The sequence below is a fragment of the Berghia stephanieae genome, chromosome 10, assembly GCF_034508935.2.
Source record: "Berghia stephanieae isolate SIO BIC M18660-M18661 chromosome 10, UCSD_Bste_1.3, whole genome shotgun sequence".
NCBI lineage: Eukaryota > Metazoa > Mollusca > Gastropoda > Nudibranchia > Aeolidiidae > Berghia > Berghia stephanieae.
This window is the reverse complement of record NC_088369.1, coordinates 1,975,278-1,989,324: the sequence shown is the minus strand read 5'-3', so window position 1 is coordinate 1,989,324 and position 14,047 is coordinate 1,975,278. Positions and strand designations below refer to the sequence as shown.

The 14,047-nt window shown below is 28.5% G+C and overlaps 1 protein-coding gene across 1 annotated transcript in view; it reads left to right on the top strand.

Moving 5' to 3' along the window:
* The window catches only part of LOC144955975 (uncharacterized), a 22,234-nt gene that overhangs the window by 1,265 nt on the left and 6,922 nt on the right, over nt 1-14,047 (top strand). Inside the window, exons 2-9 of the mRNA XM_078886237.1 lie at nt 3,103-3,126; nt 5,584-5,625; nt 7,503-7,544; nt 8,771-8,809; nt 10,396-10,425; nt 11,534-11,563; nt 13,173-13,202; nt 13,911-13,940. Coding sequence (XP_078742363.1) covers nt 3,103-3,126; nt 5,584-5,625; nt 7,503-7,544; nt 8,771-8,809; nt 10,396-10,425; nt 11,534-11,563; nt 13,173-13,202; nt 13,911-13,940 — 267 coding nt within the window. The remainder of the gene's footprint in view (nt 1-3,102; nt 3,127-5,583; nt 5,626-7,502; nt 7,545-8,770; nt 8,810-10,395; nt 10,426-11,533; nt 11,564-13,172; nt 13,203-13,910; nt 13,941-14,047) is intronic.

Genomic DNA, 14,047 nt, shown 5'->3' with positions numbered 1-14,047 from the left:
GTAGCCCTTTTAAAAACTCTAGTGACCCCCCTTTGAAAACTCTAGTCTGATGTACCCTTTAAAAAACTCTTTGGCGGACTGTGCTTTTAAACTAACCCTGCCGTGCCTTTGTAACTTTGGCTGCTGTCCCTTTGTAAACTCATACCCGGGCCGTACCCTTCGTAAAATCTAGCTGACATGCCATATGAAATCTTTAAATCAAAATCCCTTGTTTAAATACCAAAGAAAACAAGAAAAAATCTTTGGTTGTTTAAAGTTAACCCAAAGGAAAAATTTGTCTCTTGAGCATTTTTCCGGGCCCTTTACTTGTGGTACACTATCCAAACATATAAATGACACAAAAAAAAAGTTCTTGTACGGCTTTTGGGGATTGTGATGAAATGCCTGCGCGATTAAAGTTTATTATGGGGTGATGTTGTGGAAAATAATAATTTTATAAAAATAATAATAATTATAATAATAATAATAATTAAAAATAATAAAAATAATTATAAAATTAATAATAATTATAATAATAATAATAATAATAATAATAATTATAATAATAATAAAATAATAAAATAATTTAATAATAATAATAATAATATTAAAAATAAATAATAATAATATAATAATAAAATAATAATATAATAATTTAATAATAAAAAATAAATAATAATAATTTTATAATAAAAATAATAATAAAAATTTCAAAAAATTTATATAAATTTATCTTAAGGGGCTTCGAAAGAATCGTTAAGCAGGGTCAGGCCCTCGCAGCCTTTAACACCCGGTCTGAGCCTAGTTGGGTTTTATTGGCAAACGGGAAGACAAAACCGCAACGTGTGAAGAGTCATTATATGGAACCTGACAAATCTTTAAAAAACAATATTATTTTTATCCTCTGTGGTTTCTATAAAAAGCTGGAGTTCCACATTCTAAGCATATTCTCTCCCTTGCCGTTCCGAGCTCTACAACGTACAGGCTATAGAGATTCATCGCTTTTTCTGGGAGACATTAGCTGCGATTTCCACACACCTACGAAATGTTCGGCAGAGTGGCCATTTACTTTTTCCTTGGCCCGACCCTTGTGTGGTTCTTCAAAGGGGGAGGTAAGAAATTAATTATATTTTCGTATAGATAGAAAGAAAATTGGCACTCTTATTTTTTTTTTATTATTTTTATTTTTTTTTTTTTTTAATTTTTTTTTTTTTTTAAATTTTTTTTTGTTTATTTTTTTTTTATAATTTTATTATTTTTTTTTATTTTTTATATTAATTATTTTTTATTTATTTTTTTTAAAAATTTTTTATTTTTAAAAAATTATTTTAAATTATTTTTTAATTATTTTTATTTTTTATTATTTTTTAAAAATTATTATTATTTTATTTTATTTTTATTATTTTTAAATTTTAAATTTTTTATTATTATTTTATTATTATTTTTTTTTTTATTTTTTATTATTATTATTATTATTATTATTATTATTATTATTTTTAAATTTTTTAAATTTATTTTTATTTTATATTTATTATTATTATTATTATTATTTTTTTTTATTTTTTTAATATTTTTTTTTAAATATTATTTTTATTTTTATTTTTAAATTTTTATTTTTATTATTTTTATTTTTTTAAATTATATTATTTTTTTATTATTATTATTATTTTATTATTTTTTATTTTTTAAATTTTTTAAATGAGTGTTTGTTTTTCCCCTTTTCAAGTATCATGATGGGAAGATAGTCAGAGCCCCGTTGGTATGCGGTTTATTTTTTAAGTGGGATTTTACTTTTGTGAAATAAAGTTTAAATTTATAAAAGAAAAGTGGTTTGAAATATTGCAGTTGCAGCAGTGGGAATCAATAGGCCCAGGGTTGGGGGATTGATGTAAACCCCCAAAATTTTACCCGTGGAAAAGGCTGTTTCTTTAAATTTGGCACTTACTAAAGTAAAAAAGATTTTGGGTCGCATAAACTGGGGGAAAAAAAAATTAAAATGCGCCATACAAAAAATTGCTTTGCTTGATAAGTTCTCGTAATTTTAGAGGCTGGTGCAATCTGCCGTACTCTGCAAAAACCAATATTTTAAAATTTGGCCAGAAAACTTGTCCTTCAACTATCGATCGATTTAAATGACCCAAGATGAGTGTCATTTAAATCGATCGATATTTGAAGGACGAGTTTTCTGGCCAAATTTTTTAATATGTTTTTCCAGAGTACGGCAGCGCTATAGAGAGTTGCAATGATTATCATTCGGGAAAATGAATAAAACATGTAGATTAATAGGTAGATAGATAAATTGATAATTAGGTAGATATTTAGATGGGTCATTAAATTAATAGATCGATATGCATGTAGAGAGATGGATAGATGATTTGTTAAAAAGATAGACGATAGTTTGGTTTGTATATAGATAGATAGATAGATGGATAGATAGATAGATTGTTAGATAGATAGATAGATAGATAGATTGTTAGATAGATAGTAGATAGTTTGATTAGTAGGATGGGATAGATAGATAGATAGATAGATAGATGATAGATAGATAGTTATAGATAGATGATAGATATGATAGAATGTTTTAGATAAATAGATAGATAGTTTGATAGATAGATGGATTGTAGATAGATAGATAGAAAAGATAGAAGTTTAGAGTTAGATAGATAGATAGATAGATAGATAGATAGATAGATAGATAGATAGATAGATAGATAGATAGAAGGATAGTTGAATAGATAATATTTAATAACTGATTGATTAATTGATTGATTGATTGGTTGATTGATTAAGTGGATGAGTGATTGATTGATTAATTGATTGATTGATTGGTTGATTGATTGATTGATTGATTGATTAAGTGATTTATTGATTAATTGGTTGATTGATTGATTGATTGATTGTTTTTATATTGGTTGATTGATTGATGAGTGATTAAGTGATTGTTAAGATTTTGATTGATTGATTGATTGATTGTTTTGATTGATTGATTTTTGATTGATTGATTGTTTGATTGATTGTTTTGTTGATTGATTGATTGATTGATTGATTGATTGATTGAAATAATGAGATGATTTTTTGGTTAAATGATATGACAGATATATTTCATATTTCATTTATTTCCAGTTGACATCGACCAAAGAGACCTTGGTGAGTCATTTAAAGCTCTAGCATTATAACCAGAAAATTATACTTTATCATGGAATCTTTGAGATGACCCCTTGGTTTCAAACGTTATACCTTCATACTTAAGTTCGAAATTAGAAATTGACAATCAATTATATATACTACGATTATTGAATATGATACTTATTTATGTATTAGATATTTAACACTCAATATTATCAATTAACATCGAACGCTCATTACTTAATTGATAAATTGTATCTATGCATAAAAGTTACAGGGATTTAAAGGTTTTTAGAACATATTAGCTCTTAAACGATACAATACGATACGATACGAAGCTAAATAAAATGATCAAATGTTTTACAGTATGGCGTAGAGTATAAAAAACCGAAAAGCTACATGGCTGATCCAATGTGTTATCCCATGAACCGTAGAGAATAAGAAATTAAAAAGTTAAAAATGGTTGATGTAATGCTTTACCTCATGACGTAGAGAATAGAAATCAAAAAGCTAAATGGTTGATCAAATTATTCTCTCTTGACGTAGAGAGAGAGAGAGAGAGAGAGAGAGAGAGAGAGAGAGAGAGATAAGAGTTAAAACTAATGCTGACAATGTTTATTGTGAGTAGAGAATAGAAAAAAAACCTAAATAGCTGATCAAATGTTATACTTCGTGACGTAGAGAATAAGAACAAAACCTAAATAGCTGATCAATGTTATACTTCATGACGTAGAGAAAAAGAAACCAAAAACCTAAATAGCTGATCAAATGTTATACTTCATGACGTAGAGAAAAAGAACCCAAAAACCTAAATAGCTGATCAAATGTTATACTTCATGACGTAGAGAAAAAGAACCCAAAAACCTAAATAGCTGATCAAATGTTATACTTCATGAGTAGAGAATAAGAACCCAAAAACCTAAATAGCTGATCAAATGTTATACTTCATGACGTAGAGAATAAGAACCCAAAAACCTAAATAGCTGATCAAATGTTATACTTCATGACGTAGAGAATAAGAACCCAAAAACCTAAATAGCTGATCGAATGTTAAACATCATGACGTGAAGAATAAGAAACCAAAATGCTGATTGAGTGATCAAAAGGTTTATCACATGACGTAGACAATTTGAAACTAGAAGACAATTTGAAACTAGAAGACAATTTGAAACTAGAAAAGCGAATTGAGTGATCAATATAGTGTTAGACGTATTAATAATTAGCCGTAGGTAGAGATTTGAAACAAATAATTATGCTAAATAAATTATCCAACTATTGGCCTCGTGTTGAGACGGACTTGAGACTAAATTGGCAAATGAATGATTATTTAAAAAATAGATGAGGACCAGTTTTTTTTTTTTTTGTAAACGTTTATCGGTAAGTTACTGTTTTGTATTGAATTTTTAATGGAATACAACACGATCTGTTGTAATTGTAGGAATCTCTGTACAGCATCAGTTAATTGAAAAACCAATATATATATTATATTATTCTTATATATATATATATATATATATTATATATATTGTGTGTGTGTGTGTGTGTGTGTGTGTGTTTACACTTTTCTCAATCTTAATCAGGTAGCTTAGCCTGTATTTTATGACGAATTGTATTTGTTTATGATAAAAGCACCACATCCTGTACAACCTTAGAACCAAATCAATATAAGAAAATTTAGATGTGGGGCCATTGGCTTTGGCTCTTTTTATCTATATTTCTATCTATCTAAATATCTATCTATCTATCTATCTATCTATCTATCTATCTATCTATCTATCCTATCTATCCTATCTATCTATCTATCTATCTATCTATCTATCTATCTATCCTATCTATCTATCTATCTATCTATCTATCTATCTATCTATCTATCTATCTATCTATCTATCTATTATCTATCAACTATTATCTATATATCTACTATCTATCTATCTATCTATCTATTTATCTATATATCTATCTATCTATTATCATCTTCTATCTATCCATCTATCTATCTATCTATCTATCTATTTATCTATATATCTATCTATCTATCTATCTATCTATCTATCTATCTATCTATCTATCCAGCTATCCGTCTGTCTGTCTGTCCGCCTCATAGTGACTATTGACCACATCTGGTGCTATTTTAACTTTATGATTTTTTAAAAATTGAGCTTTAGCACAATATCCACTAAACGTGCTCAAAGTGCTTTACAAAGTATCTCTGACCAACAGCAACACGGAACACGCAGAACGAGACATTACGCCTATTAGGCGATAATACAATATTTTTCCCGACACCGAGAAAGCTGTTAATGGCCAGATACGGTCAGAGAATGTGAGTAAAGAGTGTCTTTTCCAAGGACTCGACTATGTGCCGAGTGAGGCTCGAACCGAGGACCTTCCGATCCGAAAACGAGTGCCACACCACAGACCACATAGTCGCACAACTACAATATACAAAATACAGCAATCAAGACTGTATCGTTTCAGAACAAGGAGGAGGAATTATCAGAGCAGGCAAAAGAGAAATCGGTAAGTTATTTAGACTTATTATACCACTATAATCAGTTTATTGTTTGTTATAATATCATATTGACTTACCACTATAATCAGTTTATTGTTTGTTATAATATCATATTGACTTACCACTATAATCAGCTTATTATTTGTTATAATATCATATTGACTTACCACTATAATCAGTTTATTGTTTGTTATAATATCATATTGACTTACCATTATAATCAGCTTATTGTTTGTAATAATATCATATTGACTTACCATTATAATCAGTTTATTGTTTGTTATAATATCATATTGACTTATCACTACAATCAGTTGATTGTTTGTTATAATATCATATTGACTTACCTCATGTAGAGAAAAAGAAACCAGAACCCCAATTAGCTGATCAAATGTTATACTTCATGACGTAGAGAAAAAGAAACCAAAAACCTAAATAGCTGATCGAATGTTATACCTGATGACGTAGAGAAAAAGAAACCAAAAACCTAAATAGCTGATCGAATGTTATACCTGATGACGTAGAGAAAAAGAAACCAAAAACCTAAATAGCTGATCGAATGTTATACCTGATTACGTAGAGAAAAAGAAACCAAAAACCCAAATAGCTGATCAAATGTTATACCTGATGACGTAGAGAAGAAGAAACCAGAACCCCAATTAGCTGATCAAATGTTATACTTCATAACGTAGAGAAAAAGAAACCAGAAACCTAAATAACTGATCAAATGTTAAACATCATGACGTGAAGAATAAGAAACCAAAATGTTGAATGAGTGATCAAAAGGTTTATCACATGACGTAGACAATTTGAAACTAGAAAAGCGAGTTGAGTGATCAATATAGTGTTAGACTTATTAATAATTAGCCGTAGGTAGAGATTTGAAACAAATAATTATGCTAAATAAATTATCCAACTATTGGCCTCGTGTTGAGACGGACTTGAGACTAAATTGGCAAATGAATGATTATTTAAAAAATAGATGAGGACCAGTTTTTTTTTTTTGTAAACGTTTCTTGGTAAGTTACTGTTTTGTATTGAATTTGTAATGGAATACAACACGATCTGTTGTAATTGTAGGAATCTCTGTACAGGATCAGTTAATTGAAAAACCAATATATATATATATATCTTTTTATCTATATTTCTATCTATCTAAATATCTGTCTATCTATCTATCTATCTATCTATCTATCTATCTATCTATCTATCTATCTATCTGTCTATCTATCTATCTATCTATCTATCTATCTATCTATCTATCTATTTATCTATCTATCTATCTATCTATCTATCTATCTATCTATCCATCTATCTATGTATCTATCTATCTATCTATCTATCTATCTATATATCTATCTATCTATCTATCTATCTATCTATCTATCTATCTATCTATCTATATATCTATCTATCTATCTATCTATCTATCTATCTATCTATCTAGCTATCTATCTATCGATCTATCCAGCTGTCCGTCTGTCTGTCTGTCTGTCTGTCCGCCTCATAGTGACTATTGATCACAGCTGGTCCTATTTTAACTTTATGATTTTTTAAAAATTGAGCTTTAGCACAATATCCACTAAACGTGCTCAAAGTGCTTTACAAAGTATCTCTGACCAACAGCAACACGGAACACGCAGAACGAGACATTACCCCTATTAGGCGATAATACAATATTTTTCCCGATACCGAGAAAGCTGTTAACGGCCAGATACGGTCAGAGAATGTGAGTAAAGAGTGTCTTTTCCAAGGACTCGACTATGTGCCGAGTGAGGCTCGAACCGAGGACCTTCCGATCCGAAAACGAGTGCCACACCACAAGACCACATAGTCGCACAACTACAATATACAAAATACAGCAATCAAGACTGTATCGTTTCAGAACAAGGAGGAGGAATTATCAGAGCAGGCAAAAGAGAAATCGGTAAGTTATTTAGACTTAATACCAATATAATCAGCTTATTGTTTCTTATAATATCATATTGACTTACCACTATAATCAGTTTATTGTTTGTTATAATATCATATTGACTTACCACTATAATCAGTTTATTATTTGTTATAATATCATATTGACTTACCATTATAATCAGTTTATTGTTTGTTATAATATCATATTGACTTAAAACTATAATCAGTTTATTGTTTGTTATAATATCATATTGACTTACCACTATAATCAGTTTATTATTTGTTATAATATCATATTGACTTACCACTATAATCAGTTGATTGTTTGTTATAATATCATATTGACTTACCATTATAATCAGTTGATTATTTGTTATAATATCATACTGACTTACCATTATAATCAGTTGATTTTTGTTATAATATCATACTGACTTACCATTATAATCAGTTGATTATTTGTTATAATATCATACTGACTTACCATTATAATCAGTTGATTATTTGTTATAATATCATACTGACTTACCATTATAATCAGTTGATTATTTGTTATAATATCATAGTGACTTACCATTATAATCAGTTGATTATTTGTTATAATATCATATTGACTTACCTATATCTCTCTTGCCTCCTCTGATTGGTCCTCCTCCTTGTTCAGCCTTAATTATCCCATTTTGTATATTATATAATGCCCAACAAGAAGATAAACTTTTGAACAATTCAAAAAGTATAATACATACCATTTTTAGGAGTTGAATTCTTTTTTTTTTAAAACAAAAGGTTAACAACAAAAAACTTGAGCTTTTATATCGGGCAATATCCACTAAACGTGCTCAAAGCGCTTTACAAGGGGTCCCTAGCCAACAGCAACATGTAACATGTAGGTCGTGACATGACGCCTGTTAGCCGATATTACAGTATTTTTTCCGACAGAGACAACGCTGTTAACGTCCAGATAATCATGTTACACCTGAGTAGGGTGAGATAATGTGAGTAAAGAGCCTTTTCAAAGGACTCAACTATGAGCCGAGCCAAGCAGAGGTGACGGAATTGTAAGAGTGTTGGAACAAAAAGGAAGCCTAACAGGCGAGTGGTACTGTATGGAATTGAAATATTGGTTTCATATGGCCTACTTGGAGAATAAAATGATGCATCATGGGTAGCATTGACCATGGTCAATCCGTATAAATGCGCTAAATAAATGTTCACATTTATTTGTTTTGTTCATTTCAGACTATGAAGAAGGACCCAGAAGAGGCAAGAGGGTTCCTTGTAAGTAATTATAGTCCATTCTTCTTCTTCTTCTTTCAGATTATTCCGCAATTTGCATGTTTGCCATTATGAATGCCACATCTCCATGCATCTCGGTTCACAACAGCATATTCCTCCAGGCCCAGTTCTTTCATATCGTCCTTTACCTTATCCATGCATCTAGTCTAATAATAATAATAATAATAATAATAATAATAATAATAATAATAATAATAATAATAATAATAATAATATAATAATAATAATAATAATAATAATAATAATAATAATAATAATAATAATAATAATTTTTAATATATAATAATATATATAATAATAATAATAATAATAATAATAATAATATATAATAATAATAATAATATAATAATAATAATATAATAATAATAATAATAATAATAATAATATAATAAAATAATAATAATAATAATATAATAATATAATAATATAATAATAATAATAAATATATGATAATAATATAATAATAATAATAATAATAATATATATAATAATAATATAATAAATTAATAATAATAATAATAATATAATAATAATAATAATATAATAATAATATATAATAATATAATAATAATAATAATGATAATAATGATAACAACAATAATAAAAATAATAATAATAATAATAATAATAATAATAATAATAATAATAATAATAATAATAATTAATAATAATAATAATAATAACAATAATAATAATAATAATAATAATAATAATAATAATAATAATAATAATAATAATAATAATAATAATAATATAATAATAATAATAATAATATATAATAATAATACAATAATAATAATAATATAATAATATAATAATAATAATAATAATAATAATAATAATAATATTATAATAATAATATATAATCAATAAAAAATAATACACATTTATACAGAGCTCCTTCTCGTGTAAAACACAAGCGCTGGGCACTTTACAATGTAAATTATCAATAACAACAAAAAAGTAAAAAAATACAAAAAAACATACAATAGAAGATACAATATAATCAATAGGATTCAATAATCGTACCGTCACTTCCTTCCTAATGACGTATGGTAACTTAGTAACACTGGCTCTAAACTATCGGAACAATGACGGACGCCGTATGAAATATTTCTCCGGCGAGCTTAAAAGCGTATCCAGAGGAAAAAAAAACCCATCAGTTTGATCATGTTTTGACTTTTACACATTCTGATCACAAGGCATATGAAAAGGGAATGAAAAGTTCTCGCCAGCATGAAGAATAAAAAGTAAAGATTTTCTTTGTTTAGAACCAAGATGGCCGCCGTTGCCGGGCGCGTGACATCAGACTACTGAATCCAATTGATAGCCAAATCAAGGGTTCATATCGTCAATAAAAACAAATACAATAAAGAAAAGAAGTGTCTAGAGATTCTTTTTCAAGGCAGGCAATACAGAAGAATAATAATGAAAATAGACGACTGTCTGTTTGGAATAGCAGTTAGTTTCTTGATTTCTCCACAATAAATATTGAGGGCTCTTTTCAAGTGTGACAAATTTGAACACGAATCAAATTGATCTTTATCTTACAATGCATTTATTTTCAGATTATCTAAGAGGAGGCAAAAGAAGCTCGGGTAAGTTGGTTGATTCAACGTTTATAGAAGGAACAAAATTGACGTCACTCAGGTCTTTGGTAGTGTTTTCAGCCAGCCATTATATTGAGTAGATAGTTCTCACTAAATTCTATCAATCAAACTGTAATTGTCTAACCTTCTCATAGTTTTGGTGTGTTTGTACTTTACATCCGACGGGCGGATATTGTGAGCTTTTTAAATAAACGCATAGCATCAATTAAATATTGTTTTGTATAGAAAATGTGTGAGGAATTAAAAGACAACATTTCTCTATTTAAACGGGAAGAAAAAGTTGTGACGTCCATCTTCTAATTTTTCGGTTCCAAAATCCACAGAAGTGTCTAGGTGACCTCGTATTGAGGACTATTAATGAAAATGTTACATCTTGAATCATAAGGTGGCAAAATTATTTTAATAGCAGGATTATGAATGTATTTAATTCAACATTACACAACACATAGCAGTCTTAGATTTTATCTTATTTTCATATTTACTCAAATCAAACGAATAATCAACGTGTAAAACTAAGAGGATGAATAACTATAATTTAATTTATTATAACATTACCCAATACATGAAAGTCTTGCATTGTAACTTATATTATATTTACGTTTTTCAAACTCTAGTAGTATAGTTGTACAACTAACAGAATGAATAATAATAATTTTGTTTATCACGTCATTACCGAATACATCAAAGTCTTACATTGTAACTTATCTTATATTTACTTATTTCAAAATCTAGTAATATAATTGAATTGTACAATTAACGGGATGAATACCTATAATTTTACTAATAACAACAACGACTTATAACAATACATCACAGTCTTACATTGTACTAAAACTTGCATAATCAGTCCCAAACTTTATACCAACTGCACTGTTTGATTTATGCTAAATATTTTTTATATTAGTATTAAATGCTGTAATAAAATAACTTTCATAGCAAACGTACATTTTTGTACAGGTATAAAAACTCAACGATCTATGACATCATTGAAATGGTAGAAAAACAAACAACTGGGTAGAATTATTTTTAATGGTTTGTAAATTATCGGGCTGTGTTTGATTTATGAATAACAAGTGTAAATTTTACATAATTTCAGAACAACCCCGTCCAGGCAAAAGAGAAGCTGGTGAGTATTACAGAAATTATCTGACCATTTCTATTTCACGATATATGTGATTTGCTTAAAAGCGAATAGACAGGTAGATAACCACGCCTCTCGGACAATCGCCATAATGTAAATAATGACAGTGATTGGTTGATACAGCAAACTACACAGATTTTACTATCGATGGTATGTGTTTAAGTAGAATACCCACTGTTTTACCGCTTGTTCAATCGAACTAACACACAGAACTATGGGTAAATTTAAACTTTCATAATCGAATAGAGAAAATCGTGTAATAACTAGTCACCCAATTGGCCTGTATAAAAACAATAACAATGATCAGGGAGAGGTCGATTCCACTCATGTTACTGTTTATAAACAATTATCTATGTTTGTCCGAGCACGTGTGAGGGTGTGTCATAAATTCCATGTTTTGATTGGTCAAAAATCTACTGGTTAATTGGGGGGTTTGGCTCAGCGGTACGATCTTCACTTCGTACACGAAGAGTACCGAATCGATCAACCGCCGCTGCACTTTTTGGTATTGAGCAAGTCACCTCACCCTAACTCAATTTTCGGCGCTGCACTGCGGCTGACGCCTGAGTCATTCCAGTCTTCCCTTGGAATTGACCCTGGAGACAAATTTCTCCCATGGGATGAATTAAGGGAATTTTATTTCATTTCATTTTTGAATGAAAATGAATGGTTGGATATGCAGTAAATCAAAAAGGTTCATACATAATACGCTTATTTCATATATTTAAGCAATTTGAACCGTTGAAATGTCCCTATTATGTAGAATGAAGATTTATCCTAATCCTATCCCTTATTATTATTATTATTATTATTATTATTATTATTATTATTATTATTATTATTATTATTATTATTATTATTATTATTATTATTATCATTATTATAAGTATAAAGTAGTAACAAAGATTTAGAGTCTCAACCTAGAAAGTTACACGACGCATAGACAGGAAAAATTTCACATATCCTCCCAAAACGGTATTATGTGTTAGGAGTAAATCAAACATTCAAACTGACTTTTTTTAAATGATTAAAAAACTAACAGTTTAGTTGTCAGCACAGAACCGTTATTGAATCCATCACGCCACAAAAGCTACAAAAGAAAAAAAGGTTGAAATGACTTTAGGTCGCCATGGCAACCATATTAATGCGCATTGCGTAAAATAATATAATGGCAAACAAAATGTAAAGCATTTATGTATTCTTGTCCATGTTTAAAGTATAATTTGCCGATTAAGTTGTTTTGTTTAAAATTATGTTAAACATTGAAAATCGTTATTGACACCCTGTATTGCTGTCTTACATTGTGTCGTTTCTAAAGATTTACTCAGAGAAAACGAATTAGTTGTACAACTAACAAGATGACGGAACATAATATTATTTATCACAACATTGCACAGTCTTACATTGTATCGTTTCATAAATATACCCAGAGCAAAATAATCGTGCCTATACACACAAGACTATAACCGGTATTGTTATGGTCTTGTTGGTTAATTTTTGATAGAATTTTGTGAATAGCTGCGGTGTTTGTGAATAATTAGGATGTGTTTGATTTGTGAATAAAAAGTGTAAACCTTATATTTTATCACTTCAGAACAACCCCGTCCAGGCAAGAGAGAAACTGGTAAGTTCGAACACATTTTCCTGTCAAAACTATTATATTATTTGTTTAAAACACAAAACAGCGATCAAAAAGATGGAATGAAGTTGACGTCACTCGGTTCTTTGTTATTGTTTTTTTTTTTTTTGCCATCCCTGTTTATGAGAAATTCTCACTTAACTATATTATGTATCTATTTTTGGCTACATTCAAAGATATATCAGTCTTATATTGTATCTTACGTTTTTTTTGTGATGGAAATACGTACAACTTGAAAATAATAGATTTTTACATTCCATCATGTCATGGAGGACAACCCCGCTCAGGCAAAAGTGAAATTTATTTGATGAAAACTAGACTATAGAAAGTTCTGGTCATTTTTGTTTTAAAATGTTTCGTAAGACAGATATGCATGCCAACTCATCAGCTCTAGTATAAGTAATTGGTGGTACTTGACGGGAAATGTAGATATTTTACATTATATAGGGGGTAATATTTTAATAAGCCTATAACAATTTGAGTTAACAATGTTGTATTGGACAATATTATGGGTTCTTTTGAAAGTATTCTTTTACAACATTTCAGTCCATAACAATTTGGGTTATCAGACCTTTAAATAAGAACACATTGGTACCCAACAATTAATAAGTTATTATGATTTAGTTTTAATCCAAGTATTGCACCTATTTATTCTTGTCGTAAAATCTTACATTGAATCTTTCTTGTTTTCAGAACAACCCAGGCCAGGCAAAAGAGAAATCGGTAAGTTATTTATACTTTATAATAATTGTTTGTTTTGTTAACCTTTTGCTTCAAAAAAAAAATAATATACCTCTTAAAAATGGTATGTATTATACTTTTGAATTGTT